This window comes from Bombyx mori, chromosome 10 (genome assembly GCF_030269925.1).
Source record: "Bombyx mori chromosome 10, ASM3026992v2".
Taxonomy (NCBI): Eukaryota; Metazoa; Arthropoda; class Insecta; order Lepidoptera; family Bombycidae; genus Bombyx; species Bombyx mori.
Window position 1 is genome coordinate 10236556 of NC_085116.1, and position 18152 is coordinate 10254707.

The following is an 18152-nucleotide window of genomic DNA, read 5'->3' on the forward strand; positions in this document are numbered from 1 at the left end:
GAGTTGCTTTGTGAACTTACAACATTTTACATATTAGACTACAAAAAATGGAAGATTTTGCAACGAATATATAACGCTTACACAAGTCAAGCGCTTCAAGTACCTCGGTCACTGGGTAACAGAGGATGGTACGGATGATTGTGATATAGATAGGGAGCGTAGGGCGTTGATAGTAAGATGCAATATGCTGGCCCGCAGATTTACTGGTTGCGATAGCTATGTCAAACTTACAATTTTTAAAGCTTATTGCCAGAATTTTTACGCCAGTAGTCTGTGGACCACATACACGCGGAGAGCTTACAATGCCCTACGCGTTCAATATAATAATGCGTTTAGGATGATGTTGTCACTGCCGCGCTTTTGTAGTGCATCCACAATGTTTGCGACATCTCACACCGATGACTTCTTTGCAATAATGCGGAAGAGAAGTGCATCGTTATTGCGTCGAGTTCGTGACAGTGGCAACAGTCTTTTGAGAATCATATCGAGCAAGATCGAGGGACTGCTGATCAATAGCCTTTGCAGTAGGCACTTGGAAGGAGAAAAAAATAAAATAAAAAATGTAATGGTATAAAATGTATATATATAATGAGAGTTATGTGTTAGATTTTTTAAGTCACTAACATAGATATAAGTAATTACTACTAACAAAATGTTATGGTTTTAAAAAACAAAACTGAAATAAAGAATTAATAATAATAATAATAATAAAACTAATATTGAGCGTCGAAAGATTTTCCTGGTTTTTTCTCCATTCACCTCTCAATCCCTAATCACCCCGTTTTTCGGTACTACGGGAATATGTGTTTCCAGAGATGATTCTTGTCTAAACCATGCAACAATGAAATGAATTCCTTTCTCTTTGGTATTTCCTGAGTGCTATGTCCTTTATATGTATTTTTTACACACGTGGCTTATCAAGGGTCTTTCTCCGATCTGGTTATGTCACTGGTTCGAATTACGATACGATAGCTCTCTCATCGTGGGCCACGAGCTATGTACTTACTAACCGACACAGACGACGCCGGGGCAACGAAAAGTAGCCGTTATCTTAAACACATCTTATCGGATTCACCCAATACACTTTCGGTGCTCTTAGTTTCCCATAAACACCACCAGTGTCACATCGAACCTTCTCAATGGGTCGCGATTCTGATCTGGTAACAGATTCAACGAAGCACTGCTGGTGTTAGCAAGTTTTGTACCGTGAGCTCACCAACTAAATCGCGCGTAGTTGAAATAGCCCCATAAGCTACCAGCGATTAGCTAGCAAAAAAACAAAAATGCGGGGGCTTGATATTCATGTTTTAATGTTTACGAGTTCCAGTATCCGTTTAATATTAGCTGGGCCGAGGCCTCGTTCATCTATCTGTGTCATAAAAAACAGAGTTCACAGTTCCAAACTATGATTTTCTCACAAAGATGATATCTGATTTTGAATAGGCCCCATGGCATATTATGGAACCTGGGAATTGAGGTGTGGAAGTTAAAGTCACTAACTACAAAACCAACGGAAATATTAATATAAATAGCTCATATATCTTTAAGATCTTGAAGTCGTCAAGTCCTAAAGGATAAGACGCCCGCAATACTCTAATCGCACGATGCCAGTGTTCGCATCCACGCAGCAATTTTTTGAAATACGTTTAAAAAAATTGGTGCGTGGATGCGATCATGTATACGTATATGTATTTAACACATGTTCACGAAGGTTGCGACTGCCGTTATAAATTATACCACAGAGACCTTAAGTCTCAATGTGTCTATGGGCTCCGTTGAACAACTAACACCAGTTCGACCGTGAGCTAGTTCATCCGTCTATTCAATAAAAAAGTTGACTTTTTGGATTCTTCCTGATTAAATAAATTCCATTGGAACTATCCTCTTACGCGAAGTCATCATACGCTCTGGTTCATGGGTTGGGATGAGCGCTTTAAAATACCTATTATGAAGATTTCGACTTCGTCTGACGGCGGGTAGCATTCATGGGTCTCTTTGAAGACTTATTAACTTTTGAATAGTCAGGCCAAACGGATGTTTCAGACATTTTTGATGGTCTACTGACGATTCCTATTTTAATTAAGTACGTTTAAATAAGATTTTTGCAATCAAACAAAGGTTCTGAAATGTTGTTGTGTAGTAAAATAATAAAACAAAAAATTTCTTGCCAAATAAAGACAAAGAATTCTATGTAAAAGTCTTCTAATCAAATTCTAATGTAGGTAATTACTATCTATGTGGTTTCTGTTAAGTTAATAATTTTTATGTTTGGCGTTAAGCTGAATGTAGGTAATAATAATAAGTCATAAATACAGGCTTATATAATTGTGTGTCGTATACCTACTGAGAAAGCGTTTTTACAAATATAATATGTTAGTCCGAAACGATTTTAGGACCGTAAACTTCGAACTTGGGTTGGCCTGGGCCTTGGGATGGTCTATGGAGCGGTGACGATACCGGGCGGGTATTATTGGATATCGTTGGTTGTTGAAATCTCATCAATGTATCATGTTCATTAAAGTATTACGTAAAACACAAAAGGGCAATACATGAGTCATCAGTTACGTAATAGAGTTTGGAAAGAAGCTTCTTGATGTAATTTACTTCATAATCTTTTTTAAAGAAAATTCAGGCAGTGTTAATATTGGGCAGTTTTCCAGTTTTAATTTGAGCTTGTGTCTTACCCTTAAATGCCTTTTCCAATGTAAGCACAAAAGCTTTTGAATATCTTAAAATACAATTTTCGTATATCATACAAAACTTAATATCATCATTAAGTATTTTAGTATTAGCTACACATATTGTCCTAATTTTAAAAGTAAATCAACTTATTAATTAATTAACTGATTTTCTCGCCGGATTTTTTCAGTGGGTCGCAATTCCGATTCGGTGGTAGATTCTACGAATACGTGTCTTACTAAGATTAGTGTTAGCAAATTCTCTCAGGTTGAGCCTGTGAACTCACCTACCCGTCCAAGCGTAGGCGAGGCGAGCTGGAATAGCCTCATAAGTTACCGGCGAATAGGTATGGAAAAAAATAAAAATATCAAAATGCAGTTCAATATTTCCATCTGTTAGTAAATTAATTTTCTATTTAGTTGTCGCTATTGCGAGATTTGCTATTACCACTCAAATATTATGGTTATAATGGAAACGCTCAATCAGTTTCTGATCAATAATAAAACAAAAGAGAAAATATAATAGATCCAGTTTGAGAGTTGTCAGTAATTTTAATCGAATTTTGAATTTTATTACACAAAAAACTGGGTTATTATACTAGGAAATATGAAACACAAATGGGAAATACATATTCCAAATTCTCCTGTATTCGCCATCGTCAAATGATTAATTATTTCGCAAATCATATACGAGTATAGTGTAAATCAGACATTGTGTACGGTACCTTATATATTGCGTTAAGCAATATGTGTCACACTTTCAGGCTGTAAGTAACCGACCCACATAACAAAAGTTTTATAGCAATCTGCAGTATGTCCTTGTTCCAAGTTAATTCGGTTTGCGGATCTCTTCGCTCCCAACTTAAAGTGACGTCATCGGTCGCAAATGTAGGCTGAAGCCCAACAAGAGCAATTATAGCTATGAGTATATCTGGACAATTACTTGAGCTATCACATACCTGTAGCTATTGGAATTTTTGTTGAGTATTGAATTAAAAAATAAGACTGACGATAAAAGTGTAAGATTTATTACAAAATTAATTATGAGACGTTGTTACTTTGCAAGCCCGACTTGCTCGAACGTAATTATTTAACATGCTTAATTATATTGCATCATAGACCTGGTCATTTTATTTCAATGGAGAAGGTGGAATTAAGATATTTTTTTTCAAAGAGCCGTTCGTAGTAGGCAGTAAAGGATGTGAAATATAGGAAGGAGGCGTCGTCGGTCAATACTGGAGGTGGTGCGGTGCGGGAGCGGTGCGCAGGCGTGGCCCCCCGTCCCCTGTCCCCCGCTGCTACCGGCCCACTCACGCAACTCGCGAGTCAGCCGCCGTGCGCTGCGATCGCGTGTACCAGAGACCCTTTGAACTAACTCGAGCCATGTGTGATGTTTTCATCGCAGAGGGTGACTTTCGTCTAGGTTTCGTCCGCGACATTTATTTGTATGAATGAATAAATTTTGCAAATAATATATTCTGACGAGTCGTTTAGCTGACTGTATAGGGGGACAGCTTTCGCCTAGTGTCTACTTTTCTGGTAAGCTCGTGGCCGTTGACATTGCAGCGTGCGGATCCCGCAGTGCGTGAGTGTGTGATTAGCGAACATAATAAACGAAGAGATCAGCTGAGTCGCGTAAACATTTTTAATTAGACAATTAACGATGTCATAGACTAGATGTACCGAAGCACATAAATACCGGTCCTGCAAGACTTCAAACATGCGGCGTTTATTGCTCCTGTTCCTACTTACAGGTAAATAGATTTGTAACTGTAATATGTATCTGTAAATATTGTATTTAGAACTAGTATAATTCATTAATTTAGTTACTGATATGCTTATTATATAAATTGAAACTTCCGAGACCCTCATTAGATTACTTTAAAATTGTATAAAATAAATTGAGCATGATTTTTTGGCACAAATATGACAATAAGTATAAAATTTGCTGCCAAAGTTATTTAAAAAAAACCGAATAAACGGGATCAAATAAGATAAACTACTTAATTCGCAAAATTAATTATTTGTTAACTTTATTGTTATATTTCTTCTATTTGATTCGAAAACATGATAATAACCAAGTAATGTTGTATAGTGTGTTGTTACACATGCATTTGTATGGCAGGGCAGCGTTTTGTTCAAGGATTTAAGAAATATCTGGTGTTCGATAGCGTCGTTATTGTAAGAGTGTATTGTACAATATCCATCTGTCGGCATGAACGAAGGGTATTGGTTCCGTCGGATTAAATTAATCGTGATGCAGCAAAACGGGAACATTCGTTAATCTTCGTGTTTCGCTAATAATTGAAAAGTAATAATGAAAGTACTATGTTAACTGAAACTACTATGCTAATGTCACATTTCGTTGAATGAGATTCAATGCAAACAAGCACACGAAGAATTGTTGCACTTATTCGACTTTTTTTGAAATCGGTAAAACGTGTTAGTTCAAGTACCTTTTCAAAATCATGTATTTAATATAAGTTTTTAATAGAGTGGAACCTAGAATTTATATCATTATGGTTTGCCATCAATTACTATCAGCTCACAAACTGGACGGTATAAATAAAACACAGCGCATCTATGAAAGTATAATTATACCTAAATTTTTTTTTATTGCCCTTGTAGGCAGACGAGCATACGGCCCACCTGATGGTGAGTGGTTACCATCGCCCATGGACTTCAGCAATGCCAGGGGCAGAGCCAAGCCGCTGCCTACAAACATTTAAAGTCCAGGAATAACGAGGAGAACTTACCTAAGTACTTCAAATTTAGGAGTATGAATGACAGCTGCTTCGCAAACATTGAATAAATTTAAAGCATTCCTATTCATTCAAATCCTTTTTGATATCTCCGAAAAATGGCAGGGCTTACGATTAGAATAAGGAACTTGGGGTCTTTATTTATAGCAGCGGGCCGACAGGTGTTCAATACAGGTAGACGACCGGAATGGACCCGACCCGTGGCTGGGACGAGATTACTCTTATAATGAAAAATCTTTGCACATGTAAAACCCATATAGAAATTCGTTGGTTTTCTTTTCAATGATTTTCAAGAATCCATTTATTTTATCTCTCAAGTTTCACTCATTTGATATCCATACATATATTTTAAATATAATATCCACCTATATTCCAATGCTTTATTAAAATTTTCTAAAAGTTTGAGAAAGAAAAAAAACCCAGCGTTTATACTTTGAAAATACGTTTTATTAATTTTCTGGCGTATTCACGTTTCAACGCAAAAAGTCATCAGGAACTTTTGCTTTGAAGCTATCTGTCGCAGATAGCCCTGTCCCAAACACGCCTTTATAAATCACAAAGTTTTGCCCTCGGAGGAGTTACCAAAAGTTTAGGTCTCAATACCCACATCAATCTCAAAAAAAGGTGTTTATTGAATGGAACAAAACAGGTTTGTTCAAAGAAAAACGACCTAAAATTTTCTGTAGAATTCGCTGTGCTTTAATAAATAAAATAATAATAAGTAAAATAATATACATTTTAAAAACTATAAAGGAGTTCAGTAAATACTAGAAGAACGCATCTGTTTTAACGTTTTAGAGTTCTACATAAAATTGTTTCGCGTTCGATAAATATTTTTTGCTCCAGTTTAGCGGATGTGGCTTGCACCTGGCTTGTGTTTTTTCTCCTTTATTTTAAGTATGCCACGTTACCTTGTTGTCTGGATAGCATCTTGAAATTCTCTATTATTGTTCCAAAAAACGTTTCAGTTACATAAACCGAAGAAGCTTAAACACACTATAAGGATAATGTTTTAGTACTTTTCTCTTTCTTGCCCTGGTACAACATGTATCCATCATATTGATGTTTGTAAATCAATATTTTTGACAAGGATCAGAATTAATGCGAGGGAACTCACAGAAAATATGAGTTTTCTTTATTTATTTTTTATTGCTTTGATGGGTGGACGAGTTCACGGCCCACCTGGTGTTAAGTGGTTACTGGAGCCCATAGACATCCACAACGTAAATGCGCCACCCGCCTTGAGATATAAGTTCTAAGGTCTCAGTATAGTTACAACGGCTGCCCCACCCTTCAAACCGAAACGCGTATAATACCACTATTGATCTTATTGTTTAAATTTATTCGAAGAATCCACCCTTTTCACTATAATCATAATATTAATATAATCATAGCTATATTTCTGTTAAATTCTTTAAAAAATTACTCTCGCGCACCCTTTTTGCACAAATAGTTATTTGTATAGATTAACTGGACCTCATGACATGCGTTCGTACCATGCTTTGATCACGCAAAAAGATAGAAACAATGACAATAATGTTCATAAATTACAAAATCATTATGCTACATGCTTATACAATATTCACACAACAAAAATCTTAGCATTTTAAACAGTCATTTCGATTGCGTAACATAGATCGTATTATGGTTCCAAGAAAACTTGGTTTATGTCTATTTTAGGGTGTTGACAGAGAAGGCATAATCAAAACGGGTGCAAGGAGTCGATAAGTGGTCGGGCGCCGGCTTTCATCTCTGTTATGTGTGTGTTTACACCCGATGTACAGCGGTGTGCGTAGGCGCATCTTCACACTGCAATTCGACTTTTGTGTGAGTTTTATTTATGGCTTTTCTGATTGCGGCCCTGTTTTCGATCTTGGGTTTTTATCTTTTTTTTTTAAACGTTTTAATAAATACATTGACATTTAAATGCACTTCTTAACTGTCACTTCAAATTTGAGCCTATTGCTATCGTCAATTAACTGAGTAATTTTGTACTTGAAATTTTTTCCTTGATATTCCACAGAAGAGAACAATTTAAATTTAAATGTATAATTGAATTACCAATTAATTGATGCCAGTATTTAGAGAGGTTTATTAATTGGGTAAACGAGCTCACGGTCTAACTGGTGTAAAATGGTCCAGTCCATACACATTGTCGAAGCATTAACTGATTTGTACAACGGCTATCCTAAACTTCAAATCTGAACACAAGATTTCTTCGCGGCAGAATTAAGTAGGATGGTGGCATAAGAGCTTACAATATGGCCTACCAACACAGTAACACGTAACAGTAAATGCCGGGTAGTGATCGCGGCATGCTGGTATATAGTAACTCAATTAAAGCTGTTTTCCTTTCTCCTGTGAATCGCTTGGTTGTCTTTTACAACGACAAGGGGAAGAAATTGGTTAGTGCTATTCTAGGGCGGCACCACATGACCAAGATTACCTATGACAATCCAACGTAACTATGAAGCAATAAAAAAAACGACCTTTATTTCTCTTGAAAATCTTTATTACAACTTGAAAGAACAAAATTTAAAGAATCCATAGGGAAAATATTGTTACGTTCGAAAATTTAGGTTAATTCAGTACAAGATTTCCCAGATGTGTTTTGGCCACTTTGAAATTTCCCAGCAGAGTTAAACATTCCTTGTTTTATAAAGGTGTAGCAAAAGTTTCTTCATTCGCTGTTATGTCGACTGAAACTGACAAGATTATGTTTCTTGCACGCATTTACAAATCACGAGCTCGTACACAAATTACTTCATAAATTCTATGAAACTGTAGAATTGCTTACGTTCATAAGAGTTTTTCTGGAATAACATTAATCCCAACTGGTTTAGTTGCCATAAGAAATAAATATATATTACTTACAGTACAAATTACAAAATATTACTTTAAATATTATAGTTTATGATAATTTCACAAGAGGATCATTAAATTGTTTCATTAGATTTATTGTGAAGACTACAATAGAAATAGTAGATATGCCAGTTATTTCCCTGGAGACATGAGAGCGGGGCGTTAAAGTAACTGTGATTACTATTCCAAGCAGAATTCGTAATTAAGCTCTACCAGTTGACTTAATGCTCCATATGAATTTAGTGCACTTTTTTGTGCTATGGATGGACTAGCTCACGGCCCACCTGGTGTTGAGTGGTTACCGGAGCCCATAGACATCTACAACGTAAATGCCGCACCCACCTTGAGATAAGAGTTCTAAGGTGTCAGTATAGTTACAACGGCTGCCCCACCATTCAAACCAAAACGCATTACTGCTTCACGGCAGAAATAGGCAGGGTGGTGGTCCCTACCCGTGCGAACTCACAAGAGGTCCTACCACTAGTTATTATGCAAAATATAATTTTGCGAGTTTGGTTTTTATTACACGATGTTATTCCTTCACCGTGGAAGTCAATCGGGAACATTTGTTAAGTACGTAAATTGCTACTCGCCGGCGGGATTCGATCACCGGTGCATCGCTAGATACGAATTTACCGGACGTCTTATCCATTAGGCCACGACGACTTCCTTCCTAAACTCCTTTCCATCCGTCTCTTTTTTAACATCACACCTTCCGCCACCGAAGGAAAGCACGTGATTCTCCAGATCCATTATCCTGCTTTTAGGTACCTCAAGCACCGATCACCGTAAATTAACCCACAGAAACAAACAACTGAATTTCTCGCCGGATCTTATTAGTGGGTCGCGTTTCCGATCCAGTGGTAGATTCTGCGAAGCACTGCTCTTTCTGGGGCTAGTGTTAGCAACGTCCTCAGATTAGAGCCTCGTGAGCTCACCAATTCGCTCGGTTACGATGGCGTAGCTTCGAAAGGCTACAAGCTTAGATAGGAAAAAAGAAAAGAAGAACAACTGTTTTTATTTTATTTAGCTAATATTATAATTTTTCGATTTATTTACAAGTTAATGATTTTTGGCATCTATTGAAAATGAAACAATTAAAACAAAAACTAAGAAATATTGCGCATTGAACTACATATTTCAACAAAACATCCGTTTCGTTAAATACCAATATTTGAAAATAATTGCATTATGACAGTAATTTATCGGTAAGCTAACAATAACTGAGAGCCAATAAGTAAGGAACAAAAGACTCCATAGAATGTATTATCGACCTTGAAGAGCACGAGGGCTGGCCTGCGCATGCCGGCACGTGCGTGCACTGAAATGATAATCATAGAGTGGCCAGGGGGGGTATAATCAACTGAATAACTAATTCAAGTCATTGCGCTTTACTTTGTACAATACGCCTTTTATTTCTACCATTTTTTCTCTCGAGTAAAAAAATCTTTATAAAAGGGCTTTTGAAAATCAAATACATAAATATTACGATACAGATTTTCAATGAATTGTGAAGTCGCACGGGAAGGTACCGCCATCATATCGGTTTCTGGCAAGAGTTCCGATTTGAAGAGTGGGACGGCTGTTACACAACATAATTGTAATTCCGACCTCGTGTCTCCAAGTGGATGGTGATATCCGAGAAAAAACCTCAAATATTGATCTTTTTTATTTTCACTACATAATTTTAATCATAACAAATATTTGTGAAAATTTTAGTGCTAGAATCTTTATTGAGCGTTCCATTTCAAGTTGAATTATGCCAGTTGCCCGAGGGAACAGTAAACAAACAGAAGAATAACTTGATGTTATGAAAGGTTAATTAATGTTAAATGTCGAAAGGTTACCTTGCGCTAGTTTATGAAACTGAATATTGTATGAGACTTGTTTTATTGACGTATTTATATAATTATGATATTGTACTAAATGACAAATCGATAAAATGTCTCATTCGGAATGTTGGTGCCTTCAGTAGGCCTATGGACAATTTTTTGTTAGTGCAAAGCTCCTCCTTCCGCAGCGGTTTAGAATAATATTTTACCAATAATTATACCCTGACGATTTCTTTTATTCAATCTTATAAGAAACAAATTGACCTTATGACCTTTAAATTTACCGTTAAGATATCGCAATCCTTATAATAAACATTGCTCTTTACACTCTCATCGAGATAGTATTTATAGGTGTCTTGCCTTCCTTAATGAGTGCAGTAGCCGACTTGCGTGCGTTCTTTTAAATTGGATTAAACGATACTTAAGTTCAGGGTCTATGTTAAGTGCATTTATTTTTCTTCTAAAAGGCATGATTTGCTTTACACAAACGAGCCAGGGTAGAGATGGTGAATGGTGGGTCAAAAAAAATTGTTACAACCCATAAGACGACCAGTAATTATAACACTTTGTGGCGTTTAAGAACGCATATTTTTATGATGCGTAAGTTGGAACGCACGAGAGGTGGAAAAAAGAATATAGTCTGTGACACGGGACCTTTTTACCGCCGAAAATTTGAAACGTAAAAATAATTTCTAAATGTGTTTAATAACTAATATAATATAATAACTTAGAATTGTTTATGCAGCTACAACAATAAAATGTATATTGTTTCAACTGTGGTGTTAATTACATAAAACACGACTTTACGGCGAAATAAAGAAGGGACTCTATATAAACTCCCTCAAATTCATTAACCCTAGTACATATAATACTACACTTAGTATTGGAAATTTATGGAAATATTAATTACGAGCGACCCTTTGCCTTAAGCAAACTTGCCTATCTATTCTATTTTTCTAGCTATTATACGTCGCATTGATATAAAAGATATATACACATAACTATAGCATTATGTTTATTGTGTGTTGCATAAAATTGAGCGAGTGACGTCATGTAACACAGTGAACTAAAATCGATATGGCTAGAGCAAGGGGTCGCAGAGGCGGTGATAATATTTGATTACATTTGAACATAAATCTATTTTTTTATTCCTTCCCCCGAGTATCCCCTGACCTGTCTGCTTCGAGAGGGCATTTGCTTAAATCCCCCATATTTTGACATACATCTTTCCTCCATAATAATGTGTTCGACTTAATTCTCATCTGACATGAGATTATGAAGTCCTCATGTGTGTTTGGGACTATAAATTAATACACAATGGTACATGGTTTTATTATGAACATAAACAAATATACAGAGGCTCAATTTACATTCCAAGAATTTGCTCGTGTAGTTTGTTGGCTCAACTAAAGTAGGCCGGTCTGATCAATTAAAATATTCCTCAATTGTCTTTTATTTCGCATGGAACTAATTAAAACTCAGACGGTCTCGTGTTTCGAACTGGAACAATTGTAATGGCTAATTGAACCGGCTGTCAGTAATGTTAATGTAGTAAAGGAATGAACTACATAGTTAAAATGAGACACTTTTGTTAGGGTACGTTTTTGTTCACGTTGTCCCAAAACTTCGTGTCGGGCGTTCCAAAAATAGTTGCTCCTTAGTCTATGAAATCTGAATGTAGCTCACTTACAGTGACATGTGGGACTCATGAGTCATTCGTTGGAAGATCCATTAGTTACAATCTGCCCTGTCATGCTGGCTTTTGAGGGCGCATCATTTTAGTGCCAACTCCGCGATATGGATACATTTATTTCGATAAAGTAATTTCAATATCATGATTTTTTGCTTATGTTATCGAGGAGAAGTGAATTAATATTTTCCTCAGCGAAACCGGATTTTATATATTTTTTGTACTGATAAGTATGAATAAGTATAAAAAAGACGTTTTCTTGAAACTACTCGCACGCATTATGTCAGAAACCTTTTCTGTGGCGCCAACATTGTTTGTAACAGGCTTCATCACAACGGGACGAATATCTTGGGAACATATTATGAGGACAAACATTCTTTATAGATACATACATAGATCATGGTACGTATACGTATTTCGAACGAAGAAATTCGATTAAGAAAGGCATTTGGATTAAAATGTGCAGGCCAAACAAAATTTTAAACATTTGTTTGCTAGTTATCGCCGAGCAATCTTAATAGTCAGAGCCCACATGCATACAACTAAAATTAATGGTCATTTGACTGGTCGTTTTCTATATTTCCATTGTGAAACGTCGCGTATGAGATAAAGCCGAGCTGATTACGGTCCCGTGTCTTACTTCCGGGCCGACGGGGCAGCGGTCATCGCCGGATGAAGCGAAACATGGAAAGCATTTTAAGCGGTCGCTTAATAGCATGACCCAGTCTATTGTTATTTGTAACATTTATTTCGAGCACGACTTATTGATTCTTTGTTTTATGCACGATGTTTTTTAAATGATACCCAGCGTGACATGTTATAATATACCATTTTTTTAAATTTGGAATTCGTTCTTTGTAGAATTTTCGAATAAAATGTGTACAGTTGCAGTAGGCAGCGGCTTGGCTCTGCCCCTGGCATTGCTGAAGCCCATGGGCGACGGTAACCACTCACCATCAGGTGGCCTGAAATCACGTCTGCCTACAAAGGTAATAAAAAAAAAAACATTACTTGGAGTTTGTGGTGGATTCACGAAGCCACACAATGTATAAGATTCTTTCAATACCAACAAAGCAATCGGACCCTTCGCAAACTTAACGCGAAATCAATAATCTCCTCATAGACATTCGAGGTACGAGTACGTATACGAAATCTACTGAGACATTTTTATATTTCATAACATCAAAAGATACCCTAATATATTCTTTGTTTTATGAAGTAACTAGATCTACATAAGTATTACACACAAGTGTGAATGAGATTTTATCACAGCGACATACCATATTTTACTTATACGTATTTCTTGAAAACAGGATTTTTGTAATCTTATAGAGTAGGTAATATATTCAGCGTTATGTTCTCATGTAATATGCTGAACACATTTAGAAAGTGATAATTCTGTGATATAGTAAGACAAATATCTACGATTGCTAGAATGGTTATGAACTCTTAACTAATATATATGTCATCGTATTACCGATTTTTTATCATCATTTCTATGTGTGTCGTATAATCTCCTCTGCCGTAGATACTTAATTATGCTTCCTTGTCACATCGCAGAACGGAGTCGTTACATTTAGGAAATAAATAAAAATAAAGAACAACAGCTTTTAAATTCGGCTTCGGCCTTTCCTCAACTCTGAGGATTAATGCCGTCCTGAAATGAATTGTTTAATTTCTACTGCCCATGTTGGCAGATGAGCATCTTTGGTACCTTGCACCTGGTACTTTTAGCAAAGTGCACTATCAGTACTTATCTGTTGCTGCATAAAGTGCACTATAGACAGTTGACTATAATGTAATGCGTATTTCATCGGTCCTTTATATTGTCTTTCGAACTCTGAGGATCTTTCCTAATCTCGCTAAATCTTCCTTGCAAACCGTGAGCTTCTCGAGATTGGCATTCTTTTTGTCGATATAAATGAATTACGCGTGTAGCCTGCAGAGGTAGATAATCGCCAGTCTAAATCTGGAAATTCAGTTTAGGCAAGACGAGCACTTTAGTTTGATGAGCAATCAAAGGATTGTCTGGATTTTTCTCGGCTATTAGGTTAATCAATATGAATATTTTACTTAAGTTGTTTCAATTCAATTTTATAAACAAAAATTTTAGGTTAAGGAAACGAGTATAGTCTTACGAAAGAAATAACATTCTTATAAATACGTTACTAATTGAAGAGGATTAATCGATGACTTATTATCGTGTGAATTATTTCGTTATTATTTCAAGAATATTTTTCGTTATACAATCGTGACATATATTCCTCCAGTTGTGCTCCAATTTCCTTTTATTGTGCCTCGTGTGACTCAAAATACGTAAGCCTCGTCCATAAATAAAAACCTCCGGGCCGGCCTGTCTCGCCGGGATGAGATTAAACCGTCTAAATGTCGTACTACTTCGGCTATATGCATCTGTGTCCTCAAGAGTACCAAGGGGTCGCCACCCTATCTCATGCTATTTATCTACTTATCGATTTGCAAGAATCATTCGCTTACATTAAATTACTTTCGAGGCTAATGGTGTTTTCGTTTTACGATAAAATAAAAATGTTTAAAAGTAAAATGATAAACAAAGGCTTAAAACAATACAAATTCTGTAATAGGGAAAAGACATCTAAAGCCAAATGTCCATTAAATGTCTACAGAACATAATAGGTTCTTACGTCATAATCAAGTGAGTATTATGAAATGACAGTTTGTGTGCTAAAATGGAAAAATAATAGTATATTGAATTGATAATATGTTGAAGAATCTGTGGCCTAATAGATGAAAAGCCCGGTGTACCTAGGAGTCATGGGAATTACAAATTTATTTTTAACTGCCTATCGTGACGGTCCTGACCATATTTGCCGTGAAGCAATGGTGTGCTTTAGTTTGTAGGTAGGATAGTCGTTGTTGAATTTTATTATTGCATAGAAGAGTGAACAAGCTCTTTTGTCGCGTTGATGACCCGCCCATCTGCGCATCTAAGCCAATTCAAAAGATTGAATTTTTCGGGATTATAAATCCTCCGAGTCCGAGTGTCAGATAAATGGAAGTCATGTATTTAAATCATCTTATAGCGTAAATTTGTTTGAGATTATCTTATTACCCAAGAGTTTTAACCTTTGGCTTCGTCTGTCGTTTTAATGAAGAAATTTGATTTAGCTTTCATTGATGTTTTAACTATGCCCACTGAGCTGGCAATATTATTTTTTAGCCTAGTTTCAAAAACGTGTAAGTTTGTAAATCGTCACCCCGGATCGATAACCTATTGACGTCACTGTTGCGCCATCTTTGTAATCAACCAATCACCGACTCATTCCGAAATGCATTTGTTGAAAATTTATAGAAATTTAAGAGGTATTAGTTTGTTTAGCCAATAATTCCAAGAGGAAGTATTTATAAAAAATTGAGGAAGTAAATAAAATTTCCTATTTGCTACACGGAAATACTTTTTTTGTATATTTTGTCGCTACGTCAGGAACTAAACCAAGTATTTCCCAACCAAACTGATACTGATCAATATTGAATAATCAATTTTCCAACTGATCTAGCGCCGTCCATATGCTACTAGAAGATATTCGGAAAAACCTGAATCCTTATTGAATTATCATAGAGAAATTTAAATCGTCGTATACTCTCCATCTAAATTGCAAGTTTTATTTAGATATAGTGGAACATATTTTGAAATTCAACAAGTATGTTATAACATTTAAGTTGAAATAAATTATTTGAATTAGAGTCTGTCTGCCAAGCCCAAACGTTCGCTCGGTGGAAGGTCTTCCCTTTTTTTATATTCCATACCCAAATAAATAAAATCTAAAAAAAATACCCATATTTTCCTGTCTGTAAAACGTATCGTACTGTATAAGTATGTAGATTAAAATTTAAATTAGTATAGGGTGGCTCTCTCCAAATACGGCGGGGGACTAAAAGGGTGTGTCTCAAATAATGTTCTTAAATATCATTAAAAAAACACATTACATAGCACATTACTTTTTATAAAAGGCGACGAAGCTTTGGTCGTAAATTATTTAAGATTTTAAATTTAATATTAAAACTGTTTAGGAATACAAAAATAATATCGCTATATAACATTGGTGAATTCTCTAAACATTATTTCATTTGAAACATAAGTGTACAACAATTATCGTCTACATATAATTTTATATCGGTACCGACCGCTTAATGGCTTTAGAATTTCAATCAACAAAATGTTAAGCGATATTGTACCTCTGAAGCCCTAATGAAGTTGTTTTCATAACAATTACAATCTACCAATGATTTTTGGTTAAACAAAAATACATAGCTAGGTTTCTTATATCATACTTGTATTTTTTTTTTAAATGAACTTTCTTTTAAATAATTACTAAGTTAAAAAAACATAAGGTGAACGCCACCACTTACCAGGAGATAAGAGGTCAAATTCTTCATTGTTAAAGATCAATGGTAATTTCTCTCTTTAAATTAGAAATTAAGTTTGCTTCGCGACAGCAATTCAGAAATTTGTTATTAATTCCCCTGGCTTCGAAGCACACATACAACAGCTATAATGCAAATACGCTACCATGAGAATTCAAAATCAGGGACAGAATTAGTAGAAGAAAAAGAGAAGAATGCCCCTATATGAACTCACAAAGTATTTGAAGTTTGCGGATAAACGAGTCAGTAGATAAGCCACTATTCTGAAGTTAACAGCTGCAAAGGCTATTATCGTTGAAGATTTAAGATTCTGTAGTCATTAATACAATATGTTATTATTTTGATCTTAAGTTTAAAATATTACTTTTCTAAAACTTTTTTTTTATGATTGAATATTTACTTGTGGCCCGGAGGCCTTTCCAGTTTCACCAGGACAGGTGGGCGAGCAAAGGCTCAGCCAGGAGGGGTGGGATTTGTTAACAGCTACCCGAGCGCCTCCGAAGGAGACCTAACAGCTCAAGAGCAGCTGCTTCGTGAATGAATCTACTACCGGATCGGAATCGCGACCCGCTGAGAAGATCCGGCGAGAAACTCAGCGAGCTGATTCATGGGTTAGGTTGCACGGCGAACTCTTTGTCGAGTTCGACGAGTATGGTTACCGGAGTTTCTAAAACTAACGTGTAATACTACTCGCTATTGACCTACATATATAATCTAAATGTCAATTTTTTATTTCATTAAAAGGATACTTAGTTATCAAATTAATTAGGACTCCTGCACTTTAGTCACCCAATAGCTTCGTGCGTAGAATATAAACTATTACATTAATTGCAGAGTACGTGTTCTAAATATATTAATTAGAAAATTACACAATACTTACAAATTACGTTTCATAACTAACTGTTTTGCATTAAGTACCATCGAGAATTTCAATTATCCGAAAGACACAGAAGACACCATCTCAAACACCAGAACTTAATTAGAATTATTTTTTACAAAGTTTTCGTGTCAGTCTTTTTAATTAGAACCTAGAATCGTTAAAATCAATACGGAGAGATGTTAGAAATTGAAAAAAATACTGTTCTGAATTCAGGGTAGCTCTTACGAGATTTCGACCAAATGTTTCAAGTTTGGTATTCATATTATGACAACTATTGGTTCGCTTAATCCGAGACGAGACGTGAGCTCGTTCGCTCTAATTATAATAGTTAAATGCAAGCAAATAAATTCAACATTTCAACCCCTTTAAATAGACAACGTTTTACTGAAAATGGGTCAACAGAGCAATCTTAATAATTCATTCGCTTTTAATTCCAACGGCTGCTCTGTATTCTCCAGTTCTACCTTGCATTTGCTATCCGCACTCGGCGTTTTTTGTGTTGTACTTCATGAAAGCTATGCAACTTTAAGCCCATTAATCTTTTCTAACTTGTTTTTTTGTTCGTTTAAATGTGCCTGCGTTGCTTAAGAGTAAAACTTCATGATGGTTAAGCAAATGAAGTGAATTCTTAGAATTATAGGAAGAGATGTTGTGAATTTTAAAAGAGGTTTCTACTTTGAACATTTTTGTATTGCCTCTTATTGTTATTGAATAGTATGAAGAGTAATTATATCTAAGTTACAATAGGCACGGCTTTTTCTATAAACCTTAGCTTATTGAAATATTGAAGACATGAATTTAAAATAGCTTATCCTCAAGAACTCTACATATACAAAAATTGCAGATTAAATTTCTCAAAGTGTTCGTAAATGTCTGTCTGGCGAACAATTAAGAGTTTTGATATCGTTTTGAGGCGTCAGTTTGTCCAGTAAGTGCCGATAAAACTCAGCCTACATTAAATTTATGACCTCGCCAAACTAAACGATTAAAACGGCCATTCAAAACACGTTCACGGTTTGTTTTGAAAATAATTTGAATTTGAGA

The 18152-nt window shown here is 35.7% G+C and overlaps 1 protein-coding gene and 1 long non-coding RNA gene across 2 annotated transcripts in view; both read left to right on the plus strand.

Moving 5' to 3' along the window:
• Positions 1-73: 73 nt before the first annotated feature.
• LOC134199585 (uncharacterized) lies at positions 74-713 on the plus strand. The gene is made up of 2 exons (XR_009974140.1): positions 74-128; positions 367-713. It is a non-coding gene; the product is annotated as an uncharacterized LOC134199585 (long non-coding RNA).
• Positions 714-3994: 3281 nt separating this feature from the next.
• The window catches only part of LOC101740355 (transmembrane protein 132E), a 90087-nt gene continuing 75929 nt past the window's right edge, over positions 3995-18152 (plus strand). The window contains exon 1 of the mRNA XM_004923156.5: positions 3995-4432. Coding sequence (XP_004923213.1) covers positions 4399-4432 — 34 coding nt within the window. The 5' untranslated portion in view covers positions 3995-4398. The remainder of the gene's footprint in view (positions 4433-18152) is intronic.